Raw genomic sequence first — 17,700 nt, 5'->3', positions numbered from 1 at the left:
TCCTGTAGAAGCTCCCCACACGAGCTGGTGCATCCTTGCTCCCCATGAACAGTGTGGAAACCTGCAGAATCATAATTTCTCTCCAGAGACCTCCTCAGGGATCTGGCAGCTGCTTAGTTGTATCTGTGATGCTGGAACTGTCAGATCCATTGAGACACTTCAGAAGTTGGTGCAGAAACTCCATGTGGAAATTGGTGTGGAGAGAATGCCTGTGCCAGACTGCTCTTCTGGTCTCTGCTAAGGGTTTATGCCAAAGGGAAAGATCAAATACAGAACCTGGGAGAAGAGCCTTAGCAATGTTTTATATCTTTATTGCAAGTCCCATAGTATTAATGTTGTTAGCTCTTAATTCTGGAGTCAGGTAATCAGCTGATATCTTTGTTTACTCTCTCCTGCCTTCTCTTGGTTTTTTGGGGGTTGGGTTTCATGTTCTTTTTTAAAGCTGTAAATGTGACTTGGATGCAACCTAAGGGCCTAAAACTAAAATAAATACAAAATATGTTACATTATTTTTAAACCTTAAGACTTTTAGACCACATTTATAAGTCAGTCTTTCCAGAGCTAGAATTCTAAAGTGAGACCAGACATGTTATTTAAAAATCACTTGAGCAGGCTGAGACTCTGGGAGTTGGTTGACTGATGGCATCCTGTCCAGGTGAGACCCTTGCACATCACTGGCTGTACTTGAACCTTCCCAGAAAAGCATATGATTTTTTTCTCCTCATTTCTCCTGCTATTGCAGGATTCTACCCATGGAGGCCACTCAAAATACTTGGTCAAAGAGTTCAAGTTTAATGAACATTCATTTCTTTGCTTCTGTGCTGCATCTGACACAGCTGTATGGAGCTCAAATGTGTGTTCCGGAGCCACCCAATGCATGTGTGAAGGCCATTAATGACAGTGGGGGGAATTTCCAAATATGCCGGTAATATGGTCTCACTTCTCTTGTTAATGCAGTTGATCTGCCTCACTGATAATTATCCGTGCCTTATTTCTAATTTGATAGCTTCTGGCTTTAATTTCCAACCACTGGCTCCTGCATAGTTTTGCTCTTCTGCGTTAAAGCATCTTTTAACACCTGATGTTCTAGTCTTGCAAATATTTGTTCGCTGATCAGCTCTGCTGGGCTGCTGAGATTCCAGACCTTGGTCTCTCCTATTTTGCCACAGGAAGCCCTGAGGTGTGTTGCAGCAAGGTGGGATGAGTGTTTCTCGTTGGGTTCAAATATTGACTGGTCCATTTTTGGGAAGGCTCCTTGCAGGGGGGTGTGATAGCTTTGCCGTGTACAGAAGCAGTCTGGTCTCTCTGGGACTGATGACTTCCATGGTATTCACCCAAGCATCAGGTGTGAGGCAAAACTATCAGAACTTCTCAGAAGAGAAAGGCTGGGTGTCCACAGCACGCTCATCTCTTTCAGAAAATAACCAGTCCCCGCCACAGGCTCGAAGTACCCTTTGCTCTCCTCACCGACACAGCCAGCTCTTCTCTGTGCGTGGGCTACAGCTGATTTCTCTGGCCCTACAGCAAAGCACACTGCAGCCTCCACTTGGAAGAAAGCTCTCAGAAGCGGGGCCATCACCTCTGCGGTGAGAGGCTGATTTGCAGTGTTGGTGCTGGCTGGGGCTCCCCAGCTTCTCCAAGAGCAGCTCTCAGCTGGACACATGCCCCTTCCTTCTCCATCCCAGTTCTTCCCGTGCTCTGTGCCAGGGGACGTGCAGGCTCTGCAGGGCTGCCAGTTGCATCATGGGGCTCAAGAGCCTGTTCAGGAGGGGCTGGGGGTGACACACCAAGGACAACAGCTCCTGCCAGCTGGCCCATGCACGTTCTTTTCGCAGCTCAGCCCAATGAAATAGATCTTCATTTTGATGCACGCACAAATCTCTGCATCCTTGTCACAATAAAGAGTTCTGAACTGGTGCCAGAAAAGTTTTGCACTGCTTTCCAGAAGATGGGAACTTGGCAGTAGTGGAATGGAGCTCCTGGCACTAAACATGGAAAAGTCCCGGGATGGGATTTCCTCTGTTGCCAGTTCCCTGCTGTTCTCCTGGGTTAGATCTGAAGTTCCCGGTGGATGGGCAGCATCCCCTCCTGGCGGGGAAAGGCACTGTGGTCCTTCCCAGGCTCCGGGCACCTCACACGGGTGGTCTTACTCCCAGGAAGGCTGCTAGTGCCCAAACCCATCTTTCCTTGCTTTAGCTTCACTCTGACCTCCCCAAAGGAGCTTGTTCTCCCCTGCCGTGTGCTGGATAGCTGCAGTCCTCTGTCTTCATTTTCCCTCTCCCTCCCACAGGCAGCACCACTGGCATCATAGTGGCACTGTGAGCCCCCCAAAGCAGGTGAAGGGCAGGAGGCCTGCGCCCCACGCTCACGCTGACTGCATGCCTCTGCATGCAGCCGCAGCTGTACCTCTGCCAAGGCAAACATGCTTGTCATGGTTCATCGTTTTCCTTTCAGCATGCACTCTCCCCAGTTTGCTCATTCTTACAGCTCTTAGCTTGCAGCTTTCCTCAGATTTTCCAATCTTCCTCTGGTAACAATACAGCCAGAATTAAAACGAATGCACCAGGTGGAGTCTTTCCATGGCCGGCTCTGGAGGAAGCAGCTCCTTGCTGCCTGTGACCCTTGGCAGCACCACGAAGGAGAGGATGGGGCTCGCATTCGCGTTCCTCTCACTCTCACCACCGTGGCACAGAACATTCCTGCTTGCCCTCTTTCTCCTGCTGCCTCAAGGTCTCTCCATCTTTGAACATCTAGGGGGGAGGGAGGGGGATGATCCATCCCAGATGTATTAGCTGCATTTTCCAAATTAAGTCTTTGTTTACTTCCTGTACTGTTTCTAAGAGCTAATGTCTTATATTGTTTGTTTCTGCTTTCATCAGTGTTGTTCAACATGTCCAAACTTATTATTGGCTTAAAGCTTCATTAGCATGTTGTTTTCCTAGAATGTAGTAAGAGACACGCTAGGTCAGATCGGACAGGCAGCACACTGGCGCTTGTCTCCAGCTGCGCAGTGGGCAAGAATTGAGATGGATAGTTAGGGAAAAGGTATGAGCCTTTGCTTCTAGCCACCAGGGTGTAGGAAATTGGTGATCAAGTGATTGCTTCTGGATCTGCATAATTAATAGCTGTAGTTGCACCAGTTCTCTGCACTCATTTAACTTTCAGTTTAGACAAAGTAATTTCATTGTGCCTTACGTGCAAAATTATTTCCTTTTATTTGATTTAAACCTGCTGCCTGATAACAGATTGCCTTCATCCCTATGCTACAGATAGCGCTGACTAATTCTGCAGACCTAGTAGCGTGTGAGATGTGTTCTTCGCCCACCCCAGGTTTTGCTCATGGCTCCTTTTTAGGATCTAACAGTCTGGCATTTCTTTTTTTCCTGTTGTTTCTCACATCAGTGTTGCTTGTCTCCATAGGAAAGTGAGAGCTTGTTGCATGCGTCCCTTGGCAGCACTGCAGCTTCAACTCCGCCACTGCTGTCCCAGGCTACTGAAAACAGCCTAGGAAGGCAAAGGGGAGGGGGGAGGCAGCCCAAACACAGGATTTGTGCTATTTTACTATAGCCCTGCCTAGTGTTCTCTGGCTGACAAGTAACACTGGCTAGTGCTGGAAACCTGCCCACCTCTTTTGCATTGCCTTGGTTGCTGAAAGCGGGGAGAGAGAAGCTCCACAGGAACCCAGGAGCCCTGGGAGCACGATGTGAAGGAGACGAGGGCATGTCCCTCTGCTGTATGGGCTGCCAGCACCACAGAATACCACCAGACGTGGCTTGCTCTAAAGATAAAAGCTCCCATACCCATGCTAATTATAACTATACCCATGCCCCCCATGCCCCACCACAGCCTCGGCTAGTTTTGCTTGGTTTCCTGCAAGTGCTGGGAGAAGCTGGACCTCCAGCACAGTTTCTTGTTACCTGATCACAGATGGCTGCAATGCCGTGCCAGCTCCTGAAGCACTGACAAGTGAGGATGAAGTTTAATGGGGAGAAGTGGTTATTATGACTACTGTTAGCTTTATGTATGTATAATATCCTTCATTTTCTGATCATGTCTTCTAAAGATATTTGTTCAAAACCAGGACTTTTACACTTTTTTTTGATAGGGGCCATAACTGAGAGGAGAGCACTGTGCAGATGGGGCAGAAGACCAAGAAGGAACAGAGACAAGCAGAGAAAGGAACACTATGGTGGGACTGGGGTAGAAGAAAATTGGAAGTGGGAAAGCCTGAGTAAGCCAAGCCAGCAGCAGGCAAAGCCACGTCCTTTGTCCTCCAGCCTGCACTGTTTGCGTTAGAGGGTATAAACAGCGTCTCTCTGGTTTTATCAATTTGCTTCCTGGGAAACTGAGGCAGAAAGGCAGTTGGCAGCCAAAGCAGGTGTGGAGGGCAGGTAGGAAAGCAGTGGTGCTGGGCAACACTGGGAGAGGATGCTTTGCTGGGGGAAGAGGCAGCTAGAGCAAGCCTTGTCACAGGGGTTAGAGCAATGCAGCGTGGATCCGCTTCAAGGATGAAGGGAAGGCAGGTGTTTAGCATGGCACCAAGTATCCCGAGAAGCCCATTTCTGATGGCAGGAGGAGCTCCTTTCTAGCATGGCCTGGGCAGAGCAGCGTGGCATGCTCATGTTACCAAAGGGAGCCTTTCTCCTGGCACGTGCAGCCGTGATGGTAAATCTTTTGGCTCTTTGTGCTCACATTTGGGCTCTGTGAGGGATGTCCTAATGAACATCTGTCAGAGCTGCTGGAGTTTTAGTCCCACGAGGGAAGGCTGCCTCCCGCGGCTGCCACTGTCCGTGGGCAGAGCGCAGAGACCCTGAGGTGGGTGCTGCCCACCGGCTCAAGGATGTGCGTGGCAGAGTGGTGGAGAGGAACCAGCTTCCCCCAAACCAGGAAACAGTCAGCAACTCTGTTAACAGACAGCGGGGCATAGTCACCTGCCTTTAGGCCGTTGGGCTCTCTTCTGCTGCCAGTTACCCGGTGCCTGCGGGGCTCGTTACCACGCCTGGTGCCGGGGCACAGCGGGGCGGTAGCGGGGCTCTAAGCAGCGCTCTCCGTGCTGGCACCTGCTCAGCAGACAGCTCCCGCATCAGCCCCCGCGTCGCCCTGCCCTCCCTCCGCGACGCGCTGACCCGGCGGGGCGGCCGGTGCGGTGCCTCTGGCTCTCCCGGGAGCGGCGGGGCGGCCGGTGCGGTGCCTCTGCCGGCGGCCCCCGGAGCCCCTGGCGGCGCCTCCGTCTGCTTCCCCAGGAGACGGGGCAGGGGAGCAGGCGCGGCTCGGGGCTGGCGGCCGGGACCCGGGGAGGAGCGGCGGGAGCTGCCGGCGGCGGGAGCCATGCGGGGCCGCCCCGGCGCCGTCCCCACGCACCCGGCTCTCGCCCCGCGGCCGGGCCCGGCGCCGGGCACCCCCCGCCCCCCTCCTCTCCCCCGCCCCGCCGCTCGCCGTGCGCTTGGCAGCCCCCACGCCCTCCGCAGCCAGTTTTCCAGCCCTGCGCTTCTTCTGCGGTGACAGCCAGTGGCCGCGGGGGCCTGTTTGCTGTCCGGTTAATAAGTGAGCCGGGGCGGGGGGAACTTCCCCGACGGCGGAGAGCGGGCCCGGCGGGCGGGCGGGCGGGGGGAGCATTCCTGCCCCGCGGGGCCCCGGCGCGCCCCGCTGCCGCTGCCCCCCGCCCGCAGGTGCAGGGGGCTGGCGCTCGGGAACTGGAAAGAGCTGGTTGGAGTTTGCACTTTAAGCTCCCGGCTGGGAGGGAGCCGGGGGCTGGGAGCGGGTCTGGGCGCCCGGCGCCGCGGGAGGATGGCTCGGTGGCTGCGGTCCCTGGCGGGAGCCCTGCTGCTGCTCGAGGGGGCAGCCGCCCTCAGCTTCCTCCACCATCGCTACGAGGAGATGGTGCAGGCCCTGTTCCGTGTGCAGAGCCAGTGCCCCTACATCACCCGCATCTACAGCATCGGCCGCAGCGTCGAGGGCCGACACCTCTACGTGCTGGAGTTCAGCGACTACCCGGGCATCCACGAGCCCCGTGAGTAGGGGGGGATGGGGACGGCGGTTCGGAGAGGCCAGGCTTCGTGGCCATGCTCCGTGCCACGCGGCACCGTGGGGGCACGGGGCCGGGGGTATCTCCCTTTCCAAGCAGGAGCCCCAGCGATGCTGGGCTGTCAGGGGATGCCAGCTCCAGCAGGGGCCGCGGCGGCCAGCCTTGGGACGCTCAGGCAAAACCCACATGCATGCACCACGCTTGCCTGAGCTGCGGCGTGGCCCAGGCGCGTACTTTGGACAGAGCTCTGATTTTTCAGTGCAAGCTAACACGAGCACCCAGGCACGTCCATCCCAGCACCCCACCTGCCCTGCCACCCTCTCCCTCCGAAACAGCGTTGTGCAGGTGGGGAGAGGCAGCACCCACCCTCCATCCTTTGCTGCTGGATAGTGGCAGGAGGGAAGAGTTTGGCCCTTCCTCCCCCAGACCCCAAAGCTGGGGGGGCAGTGAGCGAGGGACCCCAGCAGAGCGGGTGCTGGGCTGCTGCAGCCCCGCCATCCGTGCCAGCTGTGCAGCTCCTGTGACAGGCGGTCTCAGAGGTCTTTACCTGCTGCCACGTGGCCCTGTGGAGCCTTGGCAGCAATGGCCCCTTGAGCTGCTGCCCGTGCAGCACGGAGACACCGCCGCCAAGCCAGACCTTGCTGGCAGCCAAGTGCCCCTGGGGGAGCGGGGACCAGCTGGCTCTCCAGGCTGTGGGCTCCCTTGCTTCCCCGCCTTGTGCCCCTGGGCTGCAGGTGAGGACAGGGCTCTGCCTGCTTTTTGCAGTGTCTTTTGCCTTTTCAAATCCTGAGCAGTGTGGTTAAATGTAGGGTCTGACAAGTCCAAGCAGCCTAGTCCTGTGGAAAACTGCTGGCAGCACTGCAGGGGTGAGCAGGACCCATACCTGTGCCCCCCTCAGCAGAGTAACCCCCGCACACCTCACAGCACCCCATGCCTGGCAGCAGCTTGCCCAAGTATGTGCTGCACTGGGGGCATGCTGCTCCCCTCCTGTGGCCCAGAGTATCACCTTCAGGGGTGCTGGGAGGCAGCACGGGTGGTTTCTCACCATGGCCACCTTCACACCAGCCCCGTTCAGTAGAGGGAAACCTGCACAGTGCTGAGGACACCTCAGGCACCTCCACAGCACATCAGGGGCTGATTCAAAGCAAGGAGTGAGCAACAGGCACTGGCAATGCACCACTGGATTTTAGACTTGCAGGACCACAGGAGAGCAGCTGGAAGGTGACCAAGATCTCCCCTGCCCCAGGCAGGCAGTGTGGACCTGTGGCCCTGCTTGTAGCATGGGCCACCCTCAGGCTGGCTCTTTCAGCTTGTAGCTCAAGGACTTTGGGAAACTGGGTTCCCTCGAAGGCCACGGAAAAGGAAGCCTAGAGTCAGTGAGCTTACATGCAGTAATTAGGGCTTATGTGTCCATGTGGATAATGTTTAGGGGTCTGCATATCAAAAAAGGCTGACGAGTCCTACTGCAGACTCAAACAAAGCAGAAAAGGAGAATCCCTGCTGAGACATTATTTTTTTAAAATAAATGCTGCACATATCCCCAGGACATTTTTATAGTTTTTATAACTGGATTACCTAATTAAATCAGTTCTCATGTCCCTGAAAATCTAACCATGTCAAAACACGTTGCCCACCTGTGGTGTCCAGTGCTGAGGCATAGCGATCAAAAGATACAGAAAAGCAAAATCTTTTGCCAAATTTAGATTTTTTTTTTAGAATCTATTTTCAGCACGTCTGACCGCAGTGTCTCCTTCCCACACAGTGAAGGTGCAGGGAATTTTGGACATGGGGCTGCAATGCGTTTTACCCCAGGGGTCCTGAGGCTGAGGGCAGCACGCTGCCACTGCGAGGCTGATCGCTGCTAGGGGCCAGAAAACTCACAGTGCAATGGGAGTCTCAAACTCTGGCAAGGCAACATTTGTAATGACAACCTATTTTTTTCCTGACCCTTTCATGTGAAAGTCAGGCTCCCTTTTTAACTGAATTCCCCTGGTGTCTCTCGTCCTGACCTGTGCTGACTCCAGCCTGCAATGGGACATTCTATTTTCCCACAAGTAACTGCTTTAAAAGACCCTCTGGGAAAGTGTAACCTGGCTTTCATGTGTGCTGCCTCTCTTTCAGCAAAGCAGCGAGTCCTGCTCTGGGCACTGTCTGTGGTCTCTAAGTCTGTTTTTCAAGACCTTATTTTTACCAAAGTCAGTGGCAAGAGATCTTTTGGCTCATATTGGAGCTGCCTGAGGGACAGTTTGATCCATATTCAACTCAGTTGCTGAGGGTTTGTCCAGGCTTTTGTCCCTGTCCCTTGAAGGTGAGGAAGCCCCTAAACCTTTTCCTTGGAGGCAGGTAAAGGGGAGGGAGAGAGGAAACCACTGCTGCCTCCCACCAGCACAGGAGTCAGGGGCTGACAGCAGCAGTCAAGGCAACCGTGTCCTGCCAGTGGAAGAGCACAGGTCGCCCCAAGCCAGGGGTTGGTTTTTTTCCTGCAGAGTAATGAAAAGCTCCTTAAAGCATGCAGAGCCAGGAATGTGCCATGCTGGTGAGAGGCACTGAAAGCAAACTGTGAAGGGCAGAGGTGGGAGAAACGGCCTGTCCCCTCCACTGCCACCCATTGCAGAGCTGGGAGGCCCCGTCACCCTGGGGCTCGGGGCAGCAGCAATCCTGCCTGCGCTCCCTGCTCCCTCTGTGCTGCCTCTCCCAGCCCAAGACCAAACACCTGCAGATACATCCTCTTGTGCGCTCCGAAGGTGAGCAGCATCCCAGTGGAGAGCCTGAGCTGCTCCCAGGGATGCTGTGACAAAACAAAGGGGAGCGATATGAGAACCATGCTACCCTCCATTGTTGAGGTTTGCATTTTTCAAGGGAAAGGGCCATTTCACACCATTTATCAGGAGTCTCTTGGGTTTGCCCAGGCTCCCTGCAGTAGGAATTGGTTCTTCCCCCCATTCCAGCCCTGGCTGATGGTATCACTCTCTTGTTCTCTCCAGTGGAGCCGGAGTTCAAGTATGTTGGGAACATGCATGGGAACGAGGTGCTGGGCCGTGAGCTGCTGCTGCAGCTCTCTGAGTTCCTGTGTGAGGAGTACCGCCGGGGCAACGAGCGGATCACCCACCTCATCCACGACACACGCATCCACATCATGCCCTCCATGAACCCCGACGGGTACGAAGTGGCTGCCAAGCAGGTACCAGGCAGCGATTGCCTCCTCCAGTTGGGTAGAGGCAGAAAGCCCTTCAGATCCCTGCAGGATCCCCTTCATTGTGGCTATGGGGAGGGGACATCCTTCCTTTCCATGCCCTGCCAAATTCGCCCCACTCAACTGGTGTTGCTGCTTCTCACCTCCATGCCAAGGGCTTGCGTCGTGTGTCCTGCCACAGGCAGCCCTGGCAGGTGATGGAGGAAGCTTCCTACATCTGTCTTACTTTCCCCGGGAGTTATTTGTCACAGGAGGGTCACTGCAAATCCCCTGCCCCAGGATGGGGAGGTGGCAGCTGAATGCCCCTGTCGTGAGCAGGCAGCGGCATGAGGGCTGGGAGGGAAGCCCTCTAGTTCTCCCCCAGAACTTCACCAGTTCCTTTATACTGCTAGAACTCAGACAAATATTTTATTCATGGCTCTTTCAGTTGAGGCAAATTGTTTATTTGGTTTGTGCTTTGCTCTGTCACCCTGGAAAATGAAGATACTGTTACTGACCTTCCCTGTCAGTGCAATATTCTTTATTCTTCTGCCAGCAATAACATGCATGTTGTGACTCAAAGGCACTGAAGTGCCGTTACGATGGCCGGTCCCTGCCGCCCTGACACTCAGCCTGCCTGCGCCCACCCTGTACTCACCCCCGTGATGCACCTTTGCCCTGCAGGGCCCAGACAGCAATGGGTACTTGACGGGGAGGAACAACGCCAATGGAGTGGACTTGAACCGCAACTTCCCTGACCTCAACACATTCATGTACTACAGTGGGGAAATCAGTGGGCCAAATCACCACATCCCGCTGCCCGACAACTGGAAAAGCCAGGTACCAGTCTGGGATGCTGTGAGAGCTACAGCATCCTCTTAGAGTGGCTAAGCGTGCAAGCTAATATGCTCTCCTTTGGCTTGCTGTGCTTGTCTCCTTCTCTATGCCTTCTGCCTGCAGAGAAACAATGTAATCCTGTCCCATATCACAGCTTCCACCTCTGCCAGGAGGAGAGGCTGGCACCACAGCCAGCTTGGGGAGAAATTTGCAATGCACAGGGCAGAGGAGGTGGCACATGCTGGCTAACACCTGTGCCTCAGTTTTTGGGGCTGTGCCGGGAGAGCTGTAGCAGGGCATGCACGGGGGGAGCCTGCTCTGAGTGTCAGTGCAGGCAGCGGAGAATGGAGGAGGCTGCAAGGGCTGAAGCAGGCATATTGCAGGGCAGGATCTGACATGACTGATCATGCTGCAATCCAGCGTGGAGCAGCAGCTAGGCCAGAGCTGGCTGAGCTCTTCTCCCTGTCCCCATCCTTCTTCTCCTCACAGGTGGAGCCAGAGACGTTGGCTGTGATCCAGTGGATCAGCAGCTACAACTTTGTGCTCTCAGCCAATCTCCATGGTGGAGCAGTGGTGGCAAATTACCCCTACGATAAGTCTCAGGACCAGCGGTTCAGGAGCCACCGGCGCACAGTCAACACACCTACCCCTGATGACAAGTTGTTCCAGAAGGTGAGCACAGCCCCAGCAGGCGAGGGCATTCCTGCAGCCTCGGCAGGGTGCAGCATGTGAGAGCTGGCACAGAAGTCTCTGGTCACTGCCTCATGCAGGAGCTGAGCCAAGAAACATGTTGGACATAACATTGGCAGACTATGGCATTTCTGCCAGCCAACGGCTCATGAGCCAGGTTCGGGCAGTCCCACCATGATCTAGTCCCACCACATGGACAGGCCAGTCTTAACTCTCAGGAGCCCCTTCCTCATCCATACCGTGCTTGGGTTCCCCATAACCCCAGTACCACCAGTGTCTTCAGTACCATCCTGCTCTTCCAGAGCTGGAGCCTGCCCCCAGCTTTGCTGCACCATTGTAACGTGTGTGTGGGTTTTTTCCTAGAGGTGTGGCAGGGTCTGGATGGGGGTCTATTGAGAGCAGGATAAAGGAGGTGGGTGCCCAGCAGGGACCTGAAGAATAAGAAATACAACAAAAAGCGCACCAGGAGCATAGGCAGACATCAGGGAATGTGTAGGTCTATGCTGCTGATCCTGCTAGCACTAGCTGAAACCTGTGGTTTTTCTCCATTGTTAAAATGTCCCAGAAAACAGTGCCTTCAGTCACTGCTTCCATTAGGAAATACCCAGCACAAGAAAAAGCAAGTCTGCATTAGAACAGTTAATGAGAAAAATAAGTCTGAGCTGGAGTTCAACCTTCTCTGGAAGCAGAGGCTGTGCAGGGGCTTGCCAGGACCTGCTGGGATTAGGGCCGTGCTCGGACCCAGATGTAGAGAGGCTGCAGTCTGGGGCGTAGGCTAATGATACCCACATAGCCTCAGAAGTCAGAAATGTAGTGAAGTAACTGTTTTCCTGCTGACAGAACAAGATTACACCAGCATCTGAACCATAATACAAGGGTATAGAGTTTGCATTTTCTCTAAACTTAGAGTTTGCAAAACTCTAAGAGAGACCAGAGTTTGCATTTTCTAATGCAAACTCTGGTCTCTCTTAAACTGTGTCTTATGCAAAGGACAGGCTTTCAGTGCAGTGGCCCAATTTTAGCCCTGCCTTCATGTCTAAAAATAAGCAGTAATTTTAATAAGGGCAATAAACAAGTGGTTGCTAGAACCAGTAAGTTGCCCAAACTCTTTCCTAATCCAAATTCCCATGATATATATGGCATTTGCATCAGGGCTTGTACTGGTTATTTTTCCTCACATATCTTCTTCCCCTCTTAGTGCCATTTGTTGTGTGGGGTCCAGCTCCAATGGGGCTGGGTGCCCCTGTGTGGGCCCAGTGCCCTCCACTCCTCCTCATCTCATCAGGAGCAGGGCAGAAGCCACCTGTGCCATCAGCAAGCCTCCAGCTTGCCAGATTTCTCCTCTTCCTTCTCCACCTTCATTTGCATATGTTTTGTAGAGGTCCTGACCACCTCGTATTATGGTATAGTGTTTCGTGGCAGTAAAATGCAGGAGCTGTCTCCTGTCTGACTTCACTCCCACGCTCCCCAGCAAAGCCTGTGTGGGAAGGAGGATGTTTTGCCCAGAGCGGGGCAAGCTCCCTAGCTATGTGGGGCTGGAGTGGTGACGACCAGCTGCTCTCTCTCTAGCTGGCCAAGACCTACTCGTATGCCCACGGCTGGATGCACCGTGGCTGGAACTGCGGGGACTACTTTGCTGATGGCATCACGAATGGGGCATCCTGGTACTCACTCAGCAAAGGTAAGGGCTGGGCACCACCCACAGCAAGGTGCTGAGCTGAAGAGAGGTGAAGGGATAGGTGAGAAACCTCAGGATGGGTTGGAGAGCTGTGGTGATAGCACCATGCCCATTACTAGACATCATTCTGAGGTCTACATCTCAGACCAGGAAGTGGCTTGGGAAGACTGGAAGTGGCTTGGGAAAGAGCCACAGAAATAGCCAAGATCTGTAGAGACCTGCTGTCTGCTGCTGGACAAAGGAAGCATTAATCTGTTAGCATATTTGAAAATGCTGTGGTGTAACTCCATGAAGACCCAAAACTGTGACCAAAGGGAAGACATTTCTTGTAGCTGCTGGCTCCTGAAAACTCTGATTAAGAAAGGTACAACGAGGAAACTGAAAATCAGCAGTTTAGGGTAGAAAAAAAAATTGAAGAGGAACTGGAAAGAGATACATAGCCCCTGTGGTACCCAACCTCCCTGAGCTTCTTGAAGGCAGAGTGGAGGGTGATCCAGCTGAAGGAGAGAGTTGGGCAGCCAAAAGGGGAGAGGGCTGCGTAGAGAAGGCTCTAGTCACACTGTCATGGAGGGAGGAGGATGCACCTGCAGAGCAAAGAGGAAAAGCAGTTCGGTTCTGGCTGAAGATAGGGGCCAGGATGCCTGGACATGGGACTGGGGAGGGAGGGGAGCCTTGCATCCCCCTGGATGCTGTTTTTCTCTTCCAGGCATGCAGGACTTCAATTACCTCTATACCAACTGCTTTGAAATCACCCTGGAACTGAGCTGCAATAAATTCCCCCCTGAGGAGGACCTGGAGCGGCAGTGGATGGCCAACCGAGAGGCCCTTGTTGCTTTCATTGAAGAGGTAGGGGGGAAGTTCTGAGACCTACACCCTTCTGCAAGCCCCCATGGGCCCTGATAGTAGGGGACCAGGAGGCACTAGAGGTGGAAGGGAGGTGGTCATGGAGCTCGCTGGGTGCTCTAGTTGGTAGTCTTTGGGGATACTGTTGTGTCCTAGACTGGCTGTGCCAGGGAGAAAGAGGAGAGCCAAGGGCTTGGGGAAAGGTGGGGTTGTCACCAGGGCTCTGCCCTCTTCCAGTGCTCGGCAATATCCTCTTGAGCAAAGGAAGGTCCTTGACCCAGCAGTCTGTCTCCCTCCCTGCAGGTTCACCAGGGCATCAAAGGTCTGGTGTCAGATGAGAACAACAACGGCATTGCAGGAGCAGTGATTTCTGTCCAGGGAATCAGCCATGACATCACCTCTGGTGGGTTGTCAGTCCCCTTGCATGCTGTCCCTTTTGGATACAGCCTCTCGGAGGCTATCTGGATATGTGGGAGGAGGTTAGCAGGCAAGGCTGTAGTATGTGTGGCCAGCATGGTTTGCTTCCCAAAAACACTAGCTGTGAGAAATGTTCCCTGTGCAGCCTGGACCAGGGAGGTCTGAGGAAAGTTTAGGAAAGAAAGAGGTGAGAACTGGATTGCAACCTTATTTTAAAGGACTTCAGAAAGTCAGCTACTATCACCTGAAAGAGAGAGAAAATGCATTTGTATATAACCAAAGAGAAGACTGAGGGAATAATCTACTCAAGTATCATATCTACGCAGAGCTGAAATAGCTGATAGCAAAGAACACAATGGCAGAACAAGATGAAAGACTGAAAGTTCAAGCCAGATAAATTTAGACTGTGAATGAAGTGCCACTTTAGTTTATCCAAGTTGTGGTGGTTTCTCATTTGCTCAACAATTTTAACCTCCTTTTCATAAACATCCTTCTCCAACTGGACCAGACGTTACAGACTGGCTGCAGAAAATAGCTGATATTCCAGCTCTTCAGAGGTCAGACTGTGAAATCATCAACACTCCTTCTGGCCATAGGTCTGTGACTCAGTAACACTCTAATACTTGGCACTTACTATGCCAGCCTGCATAGGAAAGGGGAGTGTGCAAAAGATCACAGAATCCCAGAGGCGCTGGCTGCAAAGTGCTCTCTGGGGTCTCCTGTCCAGCTTCCTGCTTGGAGTGGGATTGTCCACAACATTGCCTCCCTGGGACTGAACAGAGGGAGAAAATTACTCCCTTTGACCTGCCAGACACCCTCCCCCTTTTCCCTTGGAAGCCCCTGGCTCATGTGTGTCCAGTTAGCCCCACCTGAGCCAAAATAACACAGGCTGCCTGTAATGATTACTCAAATTTGCAATACCCATCCAGTTCCATAGATGGGAATATACTCAAATCGTCAAAGTAATCAGCAATGTGCTGCTGCCTCCCTGTCCCCTGTCCCTAACCACAGCAGTACACAGGCCATCAAAGTGCTCCTGGGGCTTCCTTATGCAGGGAGAATCAGGGAGCAGCTGAACTGATGAGCATTTAAAACCCTACTGATAACCCAAACCTGGCAAAATTGTGTATGACAGGAATTAGAGACTGCATTGTGCATAAGGAGTCAGACTGGAGCTGTGATTGCCCTTGGGTCTGCTGCTGCCTGGCTGGCAAGTGCTCAGATTTGCAGCCTCCCTGCACAGGCACAGCCAGTGCTGCTGTACCATCCCCTTTCATTCGGCATTTACATACCGACTGACTGCTCCTCCATGGCACTTAATGAGACATCACTTGCAGTCTACCAATCTGAATCCAGCCTTGCAGTGTCCAGCAGATTTGGAAGGAAGGCCAAAAAATGCCTGGGTTTTGAAGGCCACACATCCTTGAGGAAGTATACTCAGCAAGACTTACTGGAATATCTTTTGTTGTGCTCCCTGTGCATCCTGAGTGCTTTCTCTTCCCACCTTGTGTTCCAGGTGATACAGGGGATTATTTCCGGCTGCTGCTGCCTGGCACTTACACTGTCACTGCCTCTGCAGAGGGGTACCAGCCACAGACAGTGACCACAACAGTTGGCCCAGCTGCACCTTCACTGGTGAGTCAGGCTGCATAGTCATGAGGGTGTCTCAAAATGTCTTCACCAAGGGAGAAAGAAATGCAGTGGGGGATGCCTAGTGAGTAGCAGAGAAAGGAGATGGGATGTAGAGTATTGCCAGTGGCTACAGGCTGTCTGCTTTGGCTGACACGGGGCTCCCTGCAGCTCACAGAGAGGGACAGGGTGAAGGCAATGCCATGTGCCTCTTGTTTCCTTACTGAGGGCTCACAGCTGCACTGGGCTGCCATGCCAGCTCCTGTGTCCCTCTGTCTTTTGGCCATGGGGAAAGCCCCCAGCCAACCGGGGCTGCTCCTCTTTAGCTCTCCCTCCAACCTCCACACTCTCCAGGACATGATGATGTGGAGACAGCATCTGTTCCCTGAGGTCCCGTTATCCTCCTGGTTCTGTAGGTTTCAGTACTCTGCTATCATCTGCATCCTGCCTGGGACCAAACATGTATCATGTAGCAAGAGACTGAAGTCTGCCTTTCATTCCGCTAAGAGCACCCAAGACAGATGAGAACTGGGTGCCAACAAGGAACGGACAAAGCACTTTTGGGAGATGAAGTGTTCTTGACCCCTACAGTGCCTTTCTGAAGGCAGGCTGGACAACTAGAAATTGGTTATAAAAAAAAACGCGCGGTGATTCCTGCCCCTGCTGTTGCCTTGTGGACATGGTGGCACCACAGCCTCCTCTAAGGACCAGCAAGAACCCCCTGGCTGCGGCATCTTGGCACATCATTTGCTTCACTGCATGCACACTGGACAGGCTTTGCTGTAAATACACTGCGGTGATTCTCCCACCCTCCGTCTCTTCATCCCACCCTACCCAGCCTCTGAAGTTCTTCCAGAGCTGCCCTTTTCTCAGGATTATAAACCTTCTAATTTTCGTCCTAAATTTATTTATGGTCAGTTTATCCTTATTTGTTCTTATGCCAGTGTTTTGCTTTAAATAGCTGCTCTTCTTCTCTGGTATTTATTCCCTGATGTATTTATAGAGCTGTGAAGCCCAGTCCTAGCCTTTTGTTTTGCTAGGTTAAGCACCCAGCTCTTTGGCTTTCCTTTTAGAAATAGATTTTCCTTTTACCCTGTTGCTGTAGAGGACTCATTTGTTCCCTGATGGTCTGATTTTTGAGGATCTCACCTCACAGCAGCCTTTTTGTGACCATTTCCCTCTGCCTCTGCAGCAGCTCCTATACCCACCATTCAGCCCATCCCTCCGCCAGGAAGCCCACATAGCCCCATTCCAGTTTCACCTTTCTGTATGCCCATTTATCTGATGCTGTGTCCTGCATGTTCCTTCTCCCCTTCTCCCTCTCGTACCTGTTTGCATGGCTATAGTGGATGGAGGTTTCTTTCCTGGAATTTTTTTTCCTGCATCTACTGGAAGCACTGGTTGCCGAAAGACTGACTAAACAGATTTCAGCTAACGAGATACAGTTGAAAAAGGACTGTCTGTCCTAAACCATCCTGTGTATTAAATATTCACAGAGATGCAAAGCAATGCTATTTCTCTACTCTCTGGTGAGAAAAGATGAAGAAAGAGCATAGACCAGTCCCTTGCCTTTCACAGCACATCTTCCAAACCATCCTAGGACATCACATTGCCACGGGAGCAACTCTGCATAAGAAATGTAGCTGATTGTTGGCACAACATTTTCCACAGGAAAAAAAGTTTCCAGCTTATTTAAAAAGTAAGTTCCCATTGTATCGTAACACTGGCTGAGGCCCCTTATTGCTTGTCTTGACCCAAGAGTCAGCTTTGAAGGCTAGCAGCGGAGGCAGGTCCTGTAGACCCCTGAGCCAGCAGAGCACACACACTGTTATACAGTTATTTTTGTTCTTTCTCCAGGTGCATTTCCAGCTCAAACAAGACGTGGTGAGGAAGCCCCTGGAGCGTAAAACCTCAGGCACACGCACAAACAACAAAGCCCTTCAGAAGAAGGTAGTGCCAAGAGCTACCCGCCGGGGGACCCAAAGATGAGGACAGCTCACTTGGCTGAGAGCTGGGGGAAGCCATTTATACGAGGCTTGGCTGATGACTCCAGCCAGTGAACTTTCCAACAGTCCAGCATGAAACTAGCCCAAATTATTATGATATTAAACGAGGAAGTATTTAATCCCTGAGCAAATCGTGAAGTCATTCTCAACAAAATGTGCCTGGGCTACCATTCCCCAGGCAGTGTGTCTGTAGCTGCTGAGCTCTTCTTCTGCACTCGCTCCATCTTGGAGAGCTCTGCTCCCTTTACTCCTGGACTCAGTTGCTACAGCCCCCATGAGATGCTCAGACACTAGTGCATACCAGGGAGGATGAATCCAGGCCCTGGTCTTTGACCTGCTGCATTCACAAGCTGGGCACATGAATCCTGGCACTGGTCCTCTGGGTGTGAGTGCCATGCTTCTC

General features: G+C 52.9%; 1 protein-coding gene across 2 annotated transcripts; it reads left to right on the top strand.

The window, feature by feature from the left end:
- The first annotated feature begins 5,591 nt into the window (after window positions 1–5,591).
- Window positions 5,592–17,416, top strand: CPN1 (carboxypeptidase N subunit 1). Of its 2 annotated transcripts, XM_056351216.1 has the most exons (9): window positions 5,595–6,010; window positions 9,010–9,206; window positions 9,882–10,037; window positions 10,524–10,706; window positions 12,294–12,405; window positions 13,109–13,248; window positions 13,549–13,648; window positions 15,179–15,297; window positions 17,149–17,416. In XM_056351216.1, exons 1-9 carry the CDS (start codon window positions 5,788–5,790, stop codon window positions 17,278–17,280), a joined length of 1,362 nt encoding a protein of 453 aa, XP_056207191.1. In that variant the 5' UTR covers window positions 5,595–5,787; the 3' UTR covers window positions 17,281–17,416. The 2 variants fall into 2 exon arrangements, with proteins under 2 accessions (XP_056207192.1, XP_056207191.1); XM_056351217.1 differs by lacking the exon at window positions 13,549–13,648 and having other exon boundaries at window positions 5,592–6,010; window positions 17,149–17,284.
- Window positions 17,417–17,700: the final 284 nt, after the last annotated feature.

This window comes from Falco biarmicus, chromosome 9, assembly GCF_023638135.1.
Source record: "Falco biarmicus isolate bFalBia1 chromosome 9, bFalBia1.pri, whole genome shotgun sequence".
NCBI classification, from domain to species: domain Eukaryota; kingdom Metazoa; phylum Chordata; class Aves; order Falconiformes; family Falconidae; genus Falco; species Falco biarmicus.
This window is presented reverse-complemented; position numbering and strand designations above follow the sequence as displayed.

What these genes read in the sequence shown, in the direction of transcription:
- CPN1 (XM_056351216.1), top strand. Translation starts at nt 5,788, where the DNA reads ATGGCTCGGTGGCTGCGGTCCCTGGCGGGAGCCCTGCTGCTGCTCGAG. An exon ending in CCCGGGCATCCACGAGCCCC is followed by an intron (nt 6,011 to 9,009) that starts GTGAGTAGGGGG and finishes TGTTCTCTCCAG; the next exon opens with TGGAGCCGGAGTTCAAGTAT. An exon ending in GCCCAGCTGCACCTTCACTG is followed by an intron (nt 15,298 to 17,148) that starts GTGAGTCAGGCT and finishes TTCTTTCTCCAG; the next exon opens with GTGCATTTCCAGCTCAAACA.